The 18071-nt window shown below is 45.3% G+C and overlaps 1 protein-coding gene across 2 annotated transcripts; it reads right to left on the bottom strand.

The window, feature by feature from the left end:
- Positions 1–2744: 2744 nt before the first annotated feature.
- On the bottom strand, positions 2745–17929 carry ZDHHC9 (zDHHC palmitoyltransferase 9). 2 transcript variants are annotated; one of them, XM_087728203.1, is made up of 10 exons: positions 17796–17929; positions 15146–15411; positions 8195–8355; positions 7901–8059; positions 6632–6769; positions 6404–6452; positions 6104–6206; positions 5075–5178; positions 4369–4531; positions 2745–3807 (listed from the first exon to the last, which is right to left on the bottom strand). In XM_087728203.1, the coding sequence occupies exons 2-10, from the start codon at positions 15310–15312 to the stop codon at positions 3682–3684; spliced, it is 1170 nt and encodes a 389-aa protein (XP_087584329.1). In that variant the 5' UTR covers positions 15313–15411; positions 17796–17929; the 3' UTR covers positions 2745–3681. The 2 variants fall into 2 exon arrangements, with proteins under 2 accessions (XP_087584329.1, XP_087584330.1); XM_087728204.1 differs by having other exon boundaries at positions 17712–17867.
- Positions 17930–18071: the final 142 nt, after the last annotated feature.

The following is an 18071-nucleotide window of genomic DNA, read 5'->3' on the forward strand; positions in this document are numbered from 1 at the left end:
TCTCCGGTACTTATTTTTCAAATAAAGCACATTTTTCCCCTCTGGAGTGTAGTTGTGACCTGTATGTCTGTGTTGTTTTTAGAAAAATTAAAAGGTAAAATATTCCAAGGAAGGAAGGGAGGGAGGGAGGGAGAGAGAGAGAGAGAGAAGGGAGGAAGAGGAGGGAGAGAAAGAGGAAGGAAGGAAAAGAAAGAAAAAGAGAGAGAGAGAGAGAGAGAGAGAGAGAGAGAGAGAGAGAGAGAGAAAGAAAGAAAGAAAGAAAGAAAGAAAGAAAGAAAGAAAGAAAGAAAGAAAAAGAAAGAAAGAAAAAGAAAGAAAGAAAATAGAACCAGGACTCTATTATGAAGCACAACTAGGTAGCTTATTCCCCAAGGCTTCATCCAAAAAAGGGTGGAAGATCTCAAAAGACAGGTTTTGCAGAACAGGGAACGTGAAGTGAAGCAGGCCTGATCTTGAAAACTGGCAGCAAAAGGGAGATATCCGTTGCCTGCTTTTCTGCTCCGCGCCCAGGGCTGGTCTGCTTAGCACAGCTTCGTTGGTTATATCAAAAGGGGTGCACTGTACAAAAAGAAGCAACTGCGGGAAATTCTGAATCTTGCACATAAGCAGGAGCGGCCAGGCCTGGCTGCAGAACGGAGGTGAGCAGCAGGGGCCGTTTGAGGCCACAGAACAAAACTTAACAACACACCTTCCAAAACCTTCATTGAAACCACAGATGGACATAGTGGGTAGCTAGCATTCGCCCACTCCCTGAGATAACATGAAAAACCTCATCTTAAAACCGAGCAGGTGATTTCTTTCAGCAGCAAGGGGGGAAAAAACACCAGCAGCCTTTTCTGCTCTTGACACAAGGATGGACAGATACACACTTGGAAAAAGAGTTGTGTTTTCTTTCGACTGTCAATCACAGCAGGCATTGTGGAAACCGCTTCTATTTCTCTGATGCATTGAGGGCCAGGTGGGGAGGGCAGATGGTGTATTATCCCAAAATGCGCCAGGGAGGCCTTGCCAGCCTCCAATCCCGACGGCTCTGGGGCCGAATGATCGATCATCCCAAGGCGAGCAGGAATGCGAAAGATTGAATCACTGCAAAATTCTCTTCCCAGCCGTTTTTCGAGATACGGGGTTTCCCCCCCCGGATTCTCTACAGATGTAAACCAAGTTACTTCCTGGGAACTATCCCAAAGGGCTTTTTCAAAAGGAAACTGGGCTTTCCCTGAAGACGTTTCACTTCTCGTCCAAGAGGCTTCTTCGGTTCTTCTGAAGCGAAAACGTCTTCGAAGGAAAAACAAGGAAGCCCAGTTGCCTTTTGAAAAAGCCCCTTTGAGACAAGCAAGACCTGGATGATGGAGAACCTCCGGAGACATTCCGGGAAGTAGGTTTCAAAGATTCAGGCCTTCTTTGCTTCCCGCTCTAGAGACGGTAGCTACAGGTAGTCCTCGATTTACAACAGTTCAGTTAGTGACCGTTCAAAGTTACAGCGGCACTGAAAAAAGTGACTTGTGACAGTTATTCACACCTGTCACCAGCATCTCCATGGTCAGGAGATCAAAATTCAGAGGCTGGGCAGGTGGCTCATACTTATGACGGTCACAGTGTCCCGGGTCACCGTGATCCCCTTTTACGACTTTTTTTGACAAGCAAAGTCACTGGGGAAGCCGGATTCACTTAACAACCGGGTTACTAATTTAACAAATGCAACGATTCCCTTAATAACTGTGGAAAGTCATAAAATGGGGCAAACTCGAATGAATGTTTCATAGCAGCATAAATTTTGGACTCAATTGTGGTCGTAATTAAGAGGACTACCTGTACTGTACTCGGAGAACAGGCTTTAAAAAAAAAAATCATTCCCCAAACATTCTTTTGTGGGAATAAACTCCAGAGGAAATGACTTTCAGTTGGCTTCCTCTCTCAACCGAACATTAATTTTCCATCACCAAGGAGATATACTGTTCTGACCGAGGCTTCCCAAGAACATGAAGCAAATTCCCGGTCCCGAAAAAAACCCCTTTGTATTAATTGACTGTGAATTCTGCTCATTCACATCCAGCCAAGTCTTTCAAGGGAGAATTTATGGTCACAGACCTTATCTGGCTTGGAGAGCTGACAGGCCGAGATCTGCAGAACTTGGCAAGAAGCCTCGGAGAGTCACGGACCAATGAAGCGAACTAATTGTCTCCTGCAAACTCCACTCCCCTTTCACTCTTTTATTTCCTCTGGGAGGGGCCATTCATCATCCACCTGTGGCCTTACTCTGAAGTCAACCCGTTCTTTAGCTGTTCCCTTTGTATGGCAGCTCTGCAGCTGCGCACACTGGGAACAGGCTCCAGTTGTTTGTCTGCCTCAGTGCTGTCCGACTCTGAAGGCAGCTGATAACTGGCATATGGCTCTGCCCCCCCCCCCTCTGCTTCTGCCACAGAGCCCTCATCAGAGCCTTCCCCAGACTCCAGGACTGGCCCATGTTCCTCCCCAACCTCCTCACTGTCTGAATCTTCTGCCAGCTCTGCTGGCGGGCCATAAAATATACAGCCTTCAAAACATTTACCTCTGTTTTCCCATCCGACTGGCACAATCACCACAGAAGCGTATAGGATACTACAGCTTCACAATATGGTTCTATGGGCAGAGTTGATCTGCAGTGGTTCCACTTGCCCACCCCATCCAAATTCAGAGTACAGGATGGCTTCCCCGGCAGATGGGATTCTCAACGCAGAGAGAGGACTGAATAACACACAAGCATCTGGACTCAAGTCATAATTTAGTCAGGTATTTCCCAAAGCAGCTTCCAGCCCTGGATCAAAAGAGCTTTAAGAGCACAGACATCATGGGACTGTACGGAAGTCACAGACCGAGAGCCTTACCTGGTCCACTTGTACAGCGATAAACATTCTACCCACACAACACTGGCTCTTCTGCTTCCAGAGCGTTTTAACGCTGCCCTTGTGACCCCATTTCCCCAGCAGCCCTTCGGGAACTGCTAGTGAGAAGGAAGGCTCTACCCTTTCCAGGAAATAGAAGAAGATCAGAACCAATCGAAAAGGGAGGAGGGGAAAAGGGAGGGGGGAAAGGGAAGGTTGATACTGCACCACAGATTCCAATACCTGAACAGACGTTGGGGGGAGGGGGAGGGGGCAGACAAAAGGACCTCGTGGTCCCCTGGCAGGGTGTAAAATTTAGGAACTATTTGGGACCTCGAGCTGCCAATTGGCACTGTTTAGTCAGGAACGTTTAAGGAAGGCTGCGATTTCTGAACTTGGCAGGGGGGGCAGGCTTCCGTGGATCCAGCCCAACTCCATTGGCAAACGGGACCAGTCAAACACACAATACTGCAGTCACAAGGAGAGAGATGGCACAGATCACGATCACCAGGTTCCGCCTTTCTTCCCAGCACATTATTCTGTCTTCCAGGGCTGGTGGCCAGAGAGGCACTCCCTTCATTGGGCTAGAGACTGCCGACGGAGGAAGAGTCCGTCAAGCAGCAGCAGCGAGTGCCCAGCCTCTTGTGAGAAAAGGGAGCATTGGCAACTGTCAGTTTGTGGGCACTGTTCAACGACCGCTGGCGAAACAAAACCGCCTAAGGAACAACATGCTGTCCAGCCAGCTGTTCCCGTCCTTGCTCACGCTGCAGCTTCACAAGAGGCAGCCAAGTAAAAAGCACTCTCGGGTCCATCTCGGAGGCTAAGGTGTCATCTGCGCAGGATCGAGTGTCTGAACAGGTGATGATGGTTCTTCTTTTGCAGCAGCAGCAGCAACAACGGGTGGCTTTGTGGCTTCCTGGGGCACCTTGTCTGTTGGCCCAGGGAGCTGGGGAGGAAGAAAAGAAGGGAGGGGGGAGGCAATTCACAGCAGAGTCCTCGCAAACGGCTCCTTGAAAGCAAAACTATCAATCTTATGCACCTTTGGAGACACGTTAAGAGATGCGGCTTAGTATCTTGCCCATTATAGAAATCCTGTGACTTATTAAATGTGGCTTGGTGTCTTGCCCATTATAGCAATAGAACTTAGACTTATATACCATTTTACAGTGCTTGTAAAGCCCTCTTTAAGCGGTTTTACAGAGTCAGCCTATTGCCCCCAAGAATCTGGGTGCTCATTTTACCCACCTCGGAAGGATGGAAGGCTGAGTCAACCTTGAGCCTGGTGAGAGTTGAACTGCCACATTGCAGGCAGCCGGCAGTCAGCAGAAGTAGCCTGCAGTACTGCACTCTAACCACTGCACCACCGTGGCAGTCCTAGAATAGAAATCGCTTCTGGAAATCCATCCACCCCAGTAACTTCCCTCTGGGCTACTAGAAAACTGTGCTGGTGCCAAGCCTGGGAGGAGGTAGTTTTCACCCTAAGTGCACCTGTGCTTTCCACACTTACCAGGCTTTGCTCTGGGAAGGCACCGCCGCCCTCGGGGCCGCCACCGGCTTCCTGGGCACTGCATTCCTTTGCGCTTCTCTCTCCTTGCGTTCTGGGCTCAGGCCCAGCTCCGCTCCCTGAGACAACACTCTCTTGAAGCAAGATGCCCCGTCTATCCAGCACGCTATAAAGCAGAAGCGGATGATCAGGGAAAATAGACTTTTGAGTGGGGGTGGGGGGTGGGGGATGCTTATAGAGATGAGAACAGCTAAATTGCCAATAAAGGAGAAAGTGTGTAAATCAGAAGTTGAAAAAAAGAGGGGTCCTGGGTGCTTCTATGAGCTTGGTGGTTTTCTTGCAGACGTTTCATGAACGAAACTAGGTAACAGCATCAGTGCTTAGAAGGGAGAGGGATTTGAGGAGAGGAGGAGGAGGAGGAGGGGGTCTACTACTGCTGCTGCTGCTGCTTGCTGGTTTTTTTGCAGACATTTCATGGCCCAAACTAGGTAACATCATCAGTGCCAATCCACTGATCTCCAGTATTGATGAACGTTACTCAGTTTGGGTAATGAAACCTCGTGACTCAGAGAGCACCAAGGACCCCTCAACAGCTAGATTCTATCTTGTACTTAAACCTGCGGGAAGGGGCCCTTCCCTCAAACCCCTCTCCACCACAACTGCTGCACCCTTTCATACACAGGGAACAACACAGAGATGGAAGCATCACCTGGGAGGCAAAGGACCACACAGAACTTCGCAGCAGTTCTTCACAATGTTACCATGGCTGTAGGGATTCTGCACACGGTTCTTCCCTGTCCAGGAGCCTTTAATCTGAAAGAACAAGAGCAGTCTCCCAAAATCCAGAACCGATGTTAGCATCGATCTACATGATGATGTACATCCAGATCCCAAATGAAAAAGCATCTTTCAAGTTCCTCCGGCTTCTTCCAACTGATCTCTCCTGGAACTCTTGGCACCTGCTGTTTTTCTAATTACTTTGCCCTAATGAGATGCCTTCCTCATCCACAGAAGAGTTTTCCTCCCCCAGAGTCTGATACACCAGTCAAAGGCTCTTTACTGCTTGCAAATGAAAAGAAAAAAACGGCCCAGTTGAATAGGAAGGCACTATTCTGCTTGAGGATTCGAGAAAGACTGCAAATTGAAGCAAAGGGAGAGAAGATGGAAGTGCATTTATAGTCTTTACTTCAATAAATGAAGATTTCCTTTTTTTAAAAAATCTCGACATGTTTGGAAGAAAGCTTATTGTGTTCTTTGGAAGGGTATTCCAGTGGCTCCAATCCATTCAAAGGAGAATGGATATTCTTTCAAGAAACTTAGTCACGCCTGTTTAGAGCAAGGGCAGACGTCTATGAAAATAGCTCTAATAAATGTTTCCAAAAAAAGAACATTCTCACAGAGATTACGTGTGCGCGCGTGTGCGTGAGAGAGAGAGAAATGGGGAGAGGGGGAGAAAGAGGAGAGAAAGAAATGGGGAGAGGGGGAGAAAGAGGAGAGAAAATGGGGAGAGGGGGAGAAAGAGAGGGAGAGGGGGAGAAAGAGAGGGAGAGAGAGAAGAGAGGGAGAGAGAGAAGAGAGGGGGGAGAGGGAGAGGAGAAGAGGGAGAGAGGGAGTAAAAATAGGGAGAGGGAGAAAGAGAAGGAGAAAAGGAGAGAGGGGAGAGGGAGAGAAAGAAAGAGAGAGAGAGAGAGAGAGAGAGAGAGAGAGAGAGAGAGAATGTGTCTTTGGAAGTACTTACATCTTCATTCGTTGTCTGGTTCAAGGCTACCAGGAACGTGTGGAATCCAGTGAGGCCCACCACAGACCAAAGAGTGAAAAAGCAAATCAAAACCTCCAGAGCCGTGGAAAGCTCAGTTAAGGAACACAAACTCCTTACAGAATCATTAACTTCTCCAAATGCTATCCCTACCACATTCCTCCCCCCCCCCCCCGCCATCCTCCCCTCCCCTGGAGAGAGCAGGGCGGAATAATTTCTCTCCTATTTCTCTCTGGCCAACTTAAAAACGGCTACCGATCAATCAATCAGCAGAAAAGATATGTCCCTGGAGTTTCTTTCAGCGTACTCAAAAAGCCGATCTTCAGGGATTCTGCATAGATGGAAAACACAATGTATTTAATCCACAATGATTAACCACACAAAGATTGAAGGCTTTTTTCCCCCCGTCCTCACCCCCCCCTTTTCTTCCTTCCTTCCTTCCTTTCCAAGATGTCTGTCCAAAGCTTTTTGGTCCAGTTCCCTCCTCCCCTGACTACAAGCCCTACTCACTCAGGGCCACATAGACAATGTTGAAGGAGAAGATGTAGATGGTGAGGAGCGACAGCGAAAGGATGAAGAGGTAGAAATAACGGTAGTTCCTCTTTCCCACACAGTTTCCTACCCAGGGGCAATGATGATCAAAGCGCTCTGTAAAAAAAACACAAAACAGAGAAGCTTTTCCTGCTTTTCTCTTGGCTACTGTCACGGAAACTTCGGCCAGCATGTTGTCAAGTTTCACTCTCATACCAAGCCCACGCTACAATCCTTCCAGCTAACTATGGAACGGATTCATGCTCTCGCTTTCAAGGTGGGAGGAGGATTGTCAAATGGGCAACTTCTGCCTTCAAAGCTCGCTTTGTTTTTAAGAAGCGCATCTCCGTGATAGTGTGAAATACCCAGCAGCCTACAGGAAAAGAGGCTTGCCGAATTTTTATGTGTACGGTAAAGTAAACCTAACGTTGGACTATGTGGGGGAATGCCGAGGGAGCCAGAAGCAATGTGGGAGAAGGTCTAGTTTAACTGAACCTGAAAACAGTAGCAGAACACAAGGTCTGATGGGCTTACTTGAGTTCAGGTATTCTCATCCTCTTATTATAAGGAAGCTGCGTATCACCGCAGAGACTTGTGTGGAGGCTTGCGTGGCAACAAAATTACTAACTTCAAAACTCTGCTTTCGTTTCACTGAAAGTCTAGAACTTACACTTAAAGAGAGGTTTGAAGACTGGCGTCTGTAGGCATCCAGTAAGTGGAGTTGCCAGGTCCTCAATTTTGTTTTTCCTTCAATCAATAGCAAAAGGGAACACTTACTGCCTTAAAGGTAAAGGTTCCCCTCGCACATATGTGCTAGGGAGCAGTGATCACCTCTGTTTCAAAGCCAAAGAGCCAGCACTGTCTGAAGACGTCTCCGTGGTCATGTGGCCAGCATAACTAAACGCCAAAGGTGCACGAAACGCTGTTGCCTTCCCACCAAAGGTGGTCCTTGTTTTTCTACTTGCATTTTTACATGCTTTTGAACTGCTAGGTTGGCAGAAGCTGGGACAAGTAACGGGAGCTCATCCCATTATCCGGCGCTAGGGATTTGAACCGCCGAACCACCGATCTTTCTAATCGACAAGTTCAATGTCTTAGCCCCTGAGCCCCCATGTCCCTTAGTTGCTGTCTTAGAATGTCTTGAATTCTGCAGAGCAGCAGATAGCAGCTTGCTGAGGGACCATCGGGAAAACATAAGGTGCATTTTCTCAGCCCCGAAGGGACTGGATCCCAGCCTCCATCACTCACCTACACAGTTGTCGCAAATACTGCAATGTGAGGCCCGGGGTGGACGGAAGATCTTGCAGGTGTAGCAATACTTCAGCTTCACGATCTGGTTATTGATCTGGAAGTTCTTAATACGTGGAGGTGGCCGCTGGCCGGGAGGCACCGTTCCATTGGTTGCTTCTGAAATGAAAGCAGAGCGTTCTGAAATGAAAGCTGACCTTTGCCCATCTCTCCGGGCGAAACGGGGGAGGGGGGGAGAGAGAGGCAGTCTACATCCTCTGGCTGGCTGGTTTTGCCAATCGGCACCCCACGTACCTATTTCCATTTCAATGAAAGCTGCCTCATCAGGTAGGGCCCGTGGAATGACTCCTGGGTCACTGAAGCTTGTCCGCAACAGGGTTGCCATTGCAAACAAAAAGAGGATTACAGCAAAGACGGGGATGGCTGGGGAGAGGTGGATAGCAAGGTACCGGCACCTGGAATAGGAAAAAATTCAGGTCACTGAAATAACACATAAAGATGGTCGGTTCCTGTGAAGACTTAGGAAGGTTCTTAAAAGGGGGTCCAGGCAAGAATCCGGAGCACTGTAGATCTCAACTCTTTCACTAGAGGCCGTAGAAGGGACTTGTTGAAGCAGTTTGTATTTCAAGAACCCCTTTTCTAAAAACAATACTCATCCATCGCAGGATCTGTAGAGATTCTCAGTCATCTACCTTGTCCCAAGTAGCTAGACTTTCTTTGTTTTTTTCCTTTTGAAGACGTTGCGCTTCTCATCTAAAAGGCTGCAGACTGCCAGCTGTCTGCAAGGAGTATAAATCCTTCCATTCCCCACCATCCTGTCAGAGCTGCTCAAATGAGAAGTGAAACACCTTCAAAGAAAAACAAGAAAGTCCAGTTGCCTCCTGAAAAAAGCACCTTTCCGACAGCCATGACCTGGATGACTAGGAATCTCTACCGACTTTTTAACTATATAATTTGGGATGAACATCCTTTGAATGGTGTGGGAGTAGGAACGGATTTCCAGAGGAAAAAATTGCAGGCTACAGGAACCAGAAGCACCGCTCACTCAGGTGACCCTGAGGACGCCGATAAACCTCCAAGTGCCTCAAGGACCCTGATTCTAAAGGGATGCAAGTGACCCCCTGTCTGCAAGGAATATAAATCCTTCCATTTCCCCAGCTATCCTGTCAGAGTTGAAGAAGCCTCTTGGATGAGAAGTGAAATGTCTTCAAAAGAAAACCCCCCAAAGTCCAGTTGCCTCCTGAAAAAGCACCTTTGGGATGTCAATCCCACATTTGCTGAAAGCTCTTAGAACTGTCTCAGCTGTGCAAGCTTAGAACAAAATCATATTTGTATAAGGACCAACACTGATTTCTGGCTTCCTCCTGTGGCATTTATTGACACTCTAGGTTGGCACTTGTTTTTAGGGAGTTGGTTTCAAACAATCATGTGCCTGTTTTGCAAAATGACTTTTTGAAAAAAAAGAATGATGATTGAGGAAAAGCTCACACGGAAATTGTGCTCGTCTAGGGCAGTTGATCTCAGATTTCAAGCAAAACAATCAAGACATCCTTAATGAGTTAAAATGTCCGGCACTTTAAATATCAAGAGCGGAGAATAAGTGGAATAACGAGAGCAAGAATTGCTGGCTCGTGGATTAGCTTATGTACTACTAAAACTTTCATGGCTGTAACCTTTAACTGGGTGAAATGATGCACGACGGTGGCAAAACGTTTTCAACCATGTGTATCTCAAATGGATATTCACTGAAACAATGGCAATGAGCAACAGGTTGTCTAGTTTTATATATTTTAACTGCACGGGGGTCTGGTTTAGAGGGATCCCAAATGGATCATCCTCCCCATCTATCTCTCCTATTTTGGGTCTTCCGTCATAAACACATACATGACACAATGAAAATGTTGGAACACATGCATTTTTGTATCAAATTGACAGCCCTGCCCCTTGAAGAAAAAGCACATCGCCAAGAATAGTGTTCCATGCCAACATTTTTAATCTGGTTGATCTAAAAGGGAAGGCAGGAAGTATATTGAAACGTAAACAACATTTAAGCATTCATGGAAATCAGTTTACATGACTTAGATAAACCTATTCACAACACAAACATTTTGATAACATTGCTTTTTTTAATAATTAAAAAAAACCCTGAACCAACTCCAAAAGTCAAAAATATTGCTAGGGTAAGAGACCCCACCGCTTAAATAATTGCCTAAGATGAATCACAGTGATTTCTTAAAATAATCCTCCTATAGCTTTCAACACTTCTGGAAGCAAGCTTCAAATGCAAAACATTCTGGTTCTTTCTTTCAAAGTTCCATGTGAATCAGAAGCAAAACGAGTGTTTTGTTTGGAAGTGACACAATCAGCCAATTAACCTTGTCTCTCAGGCTAAACATGCATAACAAAATCAACATTAAGTTGCTATGTACTTTGGCTCTGAACTTATACAATAGTCCTCAATGGCTCTGAACTTATACAATAGTCCTCAATGATACCCTTCACCATGTCCTTTTTCACCTTGTTCTCATTTCTGCTTAAAGAGGAGAATGCCAGGATCTTATTGAAACATTAAGAAATGCAAACAAAACTATTAAAAAATTTAAAGTTCTCTTTCTTTATTTAGAAACATTTCCCCAGCATCGCAGGTGATTATAACATCGTGGTCTTTACCTGTCTAATTTCTTCTTGCAAACCTCAAGAGGGGAGAACAGATTGAAGATTCACACTGAACTAATAACATGAAGTTTTCCAACTTTCACTTTCATCAAAATTGATGAAATTGATATGATTGAATTAACCTTTCTAAAAGTTCACATACAGCAATCTTCTCTATTGTCTTTTAATGCTTATAGCAATAGCAGTAGACTTATATACCGCTTCATAGGCCTTTCAGGCCTCTCTAAGCGGTTTACAGAGAGTCAGCATATTGCCCCCAACAATCTGGGTCCTCATTTTACCCACTTCGGAAGGATGGAAGGCTGAGTCAACCCTGAGCCGGTGAGATTTGAACCGCTGACCTGCTGATCTAGCAGTAGCCTGCAGTGCTGCATTTAACCACTGCGCCACCGTGTCTTAATGCTTAAGACACATCCTCCTCAGTTTTCAAACATAACCTTTCACATATCGGGTGTAGCTATTTATTTCTAATATTTTGTATCATCAATCAGGCAGCTACATATAAAGTGCTGGACAAGACCTCTGGGTACTATACTTCCCACTTTGTATTATTGCTGATTCATGCCAAAGTGCATCCTGGGGTAATATTTCTCCTAGATTTCTCAGTGAACGATATTAAATATTTAACAGTTCTACACATTCACTGTTTTGTCACATTCTCTAACCTGGGAACAGCTTACTATACAATACTATGACAGTTTTGTTATTTGCCATGTTTACTCAAGGTGGGAGAGCAGTTTCGAAAGATATTACTCCAGGAAAATACCAATATAGTACAGGGACTAATATCAGAAAAGTGGTACAGAGACTCGGGTTCTATGCATAATGCCACAATTCTCGAATCTGGGTGTCTGAAGGTTGCTTAGGTATGAACAGCTCCTTTTGTCTATTCTACCTTCTATGATTTGGCAAGAATAAAAGGAATGAGAAGAACCACATATCATCCTGAGCTCCTTGGAGAAAAATCAGCATAGCTTATTCAGAGCTGAAGAACTGTTTCTGAAATCTTCTCCGAGGCAGGATACTCTCTGCTTCCCACTTAACATTGTTCAATTAATACAACAGCATTTGTTTGATTAAGATATCCCTTCTCCTCCTAGGACACTTGACAACTCACAAGTTACAAACGTATCAACCATCATAAAAGACAAATAATAAAATCAACAAATTGCAACTCATCACATAGCACTTAAGCTACAGAATACTCCTTTCATAAGTTGAGTATTGCCTTCTAGCCCAAAAGACCCATGGAAAAAGCAATTTTGGCTGCTTTCCCAAATAAAATCAGGTTCCCTACTTCCTCCCCCCATAACTTTAATTTGTCCTCGTGATCCTCCCTCACCCATAACATCTTTCTATCTTGGGAACTGGGTGGGAAGACTGTACTTTGGGTCAGATGCTACCCAAAATAGCAGCAACCTGAGCCATGTGGGGCTTTGGTAAGTGATCATCAAGCACCTTGAGTTGCACCCAAGAGGCTTCTGATAACGAGTGCACCTCCCACAAAATTGGTGTTGACAAGTTAGTAGGCATACAATTAAAGTTTCCCAATGGCCTTCAAGGACAGTCCCATAAAGAGTAAATTGCAATAATCCAAATGCAACATGACAAGGCCTTGAGTTAGTAATCTCCTGATCCAAAGGAGGCCACAACTCATGCATCCTGAATATGACCTTCCTGGCTGTAATTGCCAGCTTTGATGCAAGTAGGAGTCTCCAAAAGGACCTCCCCCCCCCCATCTTTTTGGACACAGCCATCCCATCGCAGGGCTAAACAAGGAAGAATTTGGAGCAAAGTAAGACTATACCTGGAACACTGCAACCAATTTAAGTCACCACACTACTTAAAAGATGTTGAGATTTTGGAAAAAGTTCAGAGAAGAGCAACTAAGATAATCAAAGGCCTGGAGACTAAATCAAATGAAGAACGGCTGCAGGCTTTGGGTCTGCCTAGTCTAAAGAAAATAATAATTAAGGGTGACATGATAGCAGTATTTAAGTATTTGAGAGGCTGCCACAAAGAAGAGTGGGTCAAATTATTCTCCAAAGCATCAGAGGGCAGGACAAGAAATAATGGTTGAAAATTAAATAAGGAGAGAAGCAACCTGAAATTAAGAAGAAACTTCCTAACAGTGAGGACAATTAACCAGTGGAACAGCTTGCTTTCAGAAATCATAGGTGCTCTATCACTGGAAGTTTTTAAGGAGACAGGAAGTCACTTCTCTGAGATGGTATAGGTTCTCCTGCTTGATCAGGGGCTGGACTAGAAGATGTCCTTTCCAGCTCTATTCTATTCTAAATTATAAGTTAACAAGAAAAATTAAAGTAAGTGGCCAAATGCCATTTAATTTTCAAGGATGAGAAGCAGACTCAGACCGGTCTGCTCCCCTCTCGCCAGCAATGCTTGAATGCTCATCAAACTGAGTTGAAAGACATGAGTGCCAACATATAATCATTTGTGTAGCAAGACTGATCCATCACTCTATTATCTTCATGAATGCAACAGTCATAAAACCCTAAGGAACCCATTACAAATGGAGGTAGCCAAGATTGGTAAGAGTGATGCAGTGTCACTACAGGAGATGGAGGCAGACAATGCCAGAATCAAGATATATAAGATTGGCCTTGGATGTATACACAAAGCACCCAGAGGACCATAAAGGATGCTATGCTTCCATAAGTCCTCTTCATGTTCAACAAGCTATCTTATTACAGAATGCCAGGAGATCTAGTGGCAAAGTCTGTATCTATATACATGTTAAAAATGAACAAATCAAAAATGATTAGTCCAAAGCAACAGGTGAAAATAGGCATGGCAAGAATAAATACTAGAAGTAAATCTTCTTTTAAAAGCATGTAGACTTTTAACAAATTCTTTTGGTAGAACTCTAACCAACCGCTCCAAAACAGAGGGTGTAGGAGAAGATACTACTGAAAGGACCTGTTTCTACTAACCACAACTGCAGCTGTGGATTTCAGATATGCTCACAGCTTTAACGGAAAACATGGGAAAAGGTACTCATTAGATACTGTAGCTCCAAAGGGGGGAGATATGGGGGATGGGGCCATACATGCCGGTTTCCTCTGGTGTTCACATTCCTTTGTAACAGATTTGGTTCCAAAAAGATAATTACGAGCCAATGAAGACAGCAGTCTATCAGTATAACAAAACTAGAATTTGCCTTCATCTGCAAAAAACTGACCCCCTACACATTTGTTTGTATATAATATGCATTAAACCACATCCTTTTCTAGAAATGAGTCTTCCTTTGGCCAAGTGACCAAGTTATGAATCTTAGAAATGAGGCAAGTGCATAAATTTCAGATAAACTCACATTAGCGTACTGGCCTCATAACAAAGCAGTTCCAAAAAGGTTCCCGCAAATTATGCTACAAACATTATTGGCAGAACACAACCTCTTTTTATTATGCCATTTCCTAAATTCATACTCTAAGCCATTCCTATCAGAATATTCCCAAAGGTGGACCATATTCTGAGAAAGAGGACCTTCTGGTCAGTAATCCTCCCCAATCCACAATAGAAATCACATCTCTTGAACAAGTGCATCCAATCTCTACTATTCAAATATCTTTGAAATCTGACACGGTATTCCGTACTAGGAAAGGATCCAAGAATTTTCTTCACTTTTTACCAGGCATTAAACGTTACAGTATTAAATTCCTTCATTTGATTTAGCTCTTTTAAATAAGAAACCACAAGAATGAAAGAACCTTTCAAAAGATAAGTTCTTGACATCTTTTAGCAAAGCCTTTTTCAAAATAAATGAGATTGATTGTTAGTATGTTCTGCTTTGACCAACTTCTTTTTGAAGAATGTACTGGTGTGGGAAGGGAGAAAACAGACAACTCTGTCGCTTTCATCCAAAGCGATCAAGACAAAAAGCAGCATATCCACCTCCGCAAGAAGCCCAATGGACTGTAGCATGCTAGAGCAGAGGTGTCAAACTCACACTGTCACGGATGGTGTCACATGACATATTGGGACTTTTTCCCCCTTCGCTAAACCGGGCGTAGGCATGGTCAGCACTTGACGTATCCAGCCCATGGACTGGGAGTTTGACAGTCCTGTGCTACAGCAACTATAAGATAATCTTGTCATTTTTTATTGTGAACACACTGGCACACATTAAAAATGAAATTCTGTTGCCTGCTCTCACAAGAAAGTACATATCTACCCATACGCATACATCACACACACATGGTTTATACATATACATACTTATGTATATTCACATATGTGTGTGCACACACACGTTAATCACTATCCATTTTGAATACATAGTGGAAAGAAGAAATTTGAGAATTCACAGGGTTGATGCTCTATGGAACAAATATGTGATTGAATCTAGATGTTCTCCTTTGGATATCACAAAGTCTCCTCCTAGAAGGCAACAAGGAAAACAGATTGTGAAGAGCAAGTGCAGCGTCCCAGATAATATTCGGGACCTTGCTCAAGCAGCAGTTAGATCTATAAGAATGTGGGCTGTTAATGAATTCCAGTCTTGTGAATAAAACATGCAAGCAAGCAGGCCAATCATGATGAACTTACTCAAAAGCAAAGAAGAGAGCGCACGTCCCCACAATGAGGAAGAGTGTCAAATAGAAGATGCCTTTCTGACGGGCCATCATAATGCGCCCATCGCAACAGAATGTATTCCTTCCTGGCAGCTTCTCCCATTTCCGCGTCACTTTCTTTCTTGCTATCAGGACAGACATGGCTGCACCTTCACTGAAGGTGGGGTAACTCGGTAATGGCCTGTCTCCACTCCGGCCACCGGGAAGCACATACCATCCTCAGCAATCCAGCCTCAGCCCCTGGAAAAGTAAGCAATGAGGAAAGGTCAACGCAACTCCTCAGGAGGCACTTAAGATTAGGAAATTGGTCCAAGCTGTTATTATTGGAAGCCAACCCTTTCTGGCACACCCACATCCTACATTTAAAGCTTTAGTCACAGTACAATTTCATTAAGCAAGACAAGTGCCTGACAAAGAAGGAAAGAATACGTGCCGTGATCCTTGGTATGAAAGAAACCTGCTTGGTCCAGTATTGGGTAATCGATCATGACATCCTCTGGCAAACAAAGCTAGTTTAAAACAATCCAAATTTACTTGGACCTCACTGCATTCCTGGCAAACCTTTGCTCTGATTCAGAGGATAAACAAGAGAGCCTAAGAACCACAGTAGCGTTTTGTGTGGCTTGTTTTCCTCCTCCTGACATATCAGTCTGTGCTACAGGGGGTAAAGCCCAATCCAGTCAAAATAATATTTCATCACTTACATTCCATTTGTAACCGCAAAATGCTGCATGGATTTCTAGGCACTCATCACAAAGTTAACACCCTGCATCACACAGAGTATTTGAGTCTAGCACAAAGCCTTTGGACCAAACCCAGACCTTCGTACACTGGCCTTAGTACTTCACTCCAAAGTTACCCAATGACTAAACCTATCTGCTTCCTTATTAAATCCGGTTCCAGAATGGTTAATAATCAACCCTCCCTCCTGTCTCTTTCCGCCCCACCTTTTCGCCTACTTGCTTTTAAGCCACACAGACAATGAGAATAAAGCATTTACCAAAAAAAACCCCAAAACAAAAAACGCCCCAAACCCTTCTCTTTTTTTCCAGCTTTGGTTTTGCAAAGTCTTCATCACCCACAGCCTCCCGGCTCCCCAACTAGGATCCTGAACAAATAAAACTGAGGATGGGCTTGATGAAGAAGCCATCAACAGACCCACTCAAATTCAGAATTGAGGCTCAAAATAACTTGGCTCTGATCAACAGCAAGCACCCGAGATTCACTTTTATTTTTTAAGGCTCAGCAACCCTTCGAGGGGTTTTTTAGCCCATGACAAAGAGCATGGGAAGAGAAAAATACTCCACCGGTTAAGATGAAAAAAGCAAAATAAAGACTACGGACTCAACTTTTTAATATATATGAACAGCTTTTTGTCTAATCCGCCTTCTATGATTTTGCAAGAATAAAAGGAATGGGAAGAACCACCACACAGCATCCCGAGCTCCTGGGAGAAAAATCAGCATAGCTTCTTCAGAGCTGAAGAACCACCTCTGAGAGATCCTTGAATCCTGCCTTTGGGAAAATTTCAGAAACAGTTCTTCAGCTCTGAATAAGCTATGCTGATTTTTCTCCAAGGAGCTCAGGATGATATGTGGTTCTTCTCATTCCTTTTATTCTTGCCAAATCATATTTATTTTACTTTTTTCAGCTTAACCGCTGGAGTGTTTTTCTCTCCCCATCCTCTTTGTCATGGGTTAAAACTCTTCCTACGTGTATAATCTATCTATGGTATATATATATATATATATATCTCATTCTATCTATCTATTTATCTATCCATCTATCTATCTCATTCTATCTATCTCTCATTCTATCTATCTATCTATCTCATTCTATCTATTTATGGTATCACTCTCTCTCTATCTCTCATTCTATCTATCTATCTCTCATTCTTTAGTTTTCAACAGCAGGAGGATGAAGGAGGGGTTCTTTTGTTCGCTTGCTTTGGGGAGGGAAGGAAGGGTCTTGATCCACGCGCGTCCATCCATGCTGGCCTCCTTCCTTCCCCGCAAAAGCAAATGCCAGGCGTGGCATAAACACGGCCCCCCCGCCATTCAGCCTCTTTCCTTCTTTATTGGCGTCCGTTTCTTTCTTTACGATTGAGGAGCGACGTCTCTTCCTCCAAGGTTGCCTCTTTCTGCAGGATGCAGCCACGCGAGTCCCGGCTTCTCTCTCTCTCTCTCTCTACGTTCCCACAAGCGTCCCCAGCAGACAAAGGCAGGGCCTCGACCCCCTCCTCCTCCTCCCCGGACCCAGCCCCACAATAACAGCCAAGACCCACAGAGATTTTCGTGCGCACCCCAAGACCCCCACCCCGCCACTGAGGAACCAACCCGACCTCGACACGCGTCTGGGCATTCCCACGTGCGCGGAGGAAAGAGCGCCCTCGATCTCCCGAGGAGGGGGGACTGTCTGGCAAAGGAAGGGAGGCCTGTCGGGCGCCGCACCCCACGTGCGGCCGGGCAGCCACACCCCCGGGCGGCCGAGACAGCGAGGCCGGAGTGGTCTGAGGAGGGTCTCTGCACCGCACAACCCACCCAGACAGACAGCCATCCGTGAAAGGCCACAGACGGGAGCGCCGCCTCTGCTCGGCTTCTCACCACGACCGGCGTTGCTCTCACCTGCCGCTCGGCGTTGCCGGGGCTGAGACCGAGGCCGGCTCCGGCCGAGGCCTTCCAGCTACTGCCGCGGCGCGATTCTGAGGGGAGGGTGACAGAGACTAGCTGCTAATTGGCCCAGCCGCGCCTCCGCACCGCCTCTTGCCTCAGTTGGGCACTGCGATTGGCCCAGCCGCCCGTCACTCGCGCTGAAGTAAAGCAACCGGGCGGAGCGGGAGGGGGAGAGGAAAGAGGGCGAGGCTGTTTTTCTTCGGCTGGCTTCTTCGCCGCTCGGTCGGA

Source organism: Thamnophis sirtalis, unplaced genomic scaffold (assembly GCF_051295495.1).
Source record: "Thamnophis sirtalis isolate CommonGarterSnake01/CBP01778 unplaced genomic scaffold, rThaSir2_p1.2 scaffold_13, whole genome shotgun sequence".
NCBI lineage: Eukaryota > Metazoa > Chordata > Lepidosauria > Squamata > Natricidae > Thamnophis > Thamnophis sirtalis.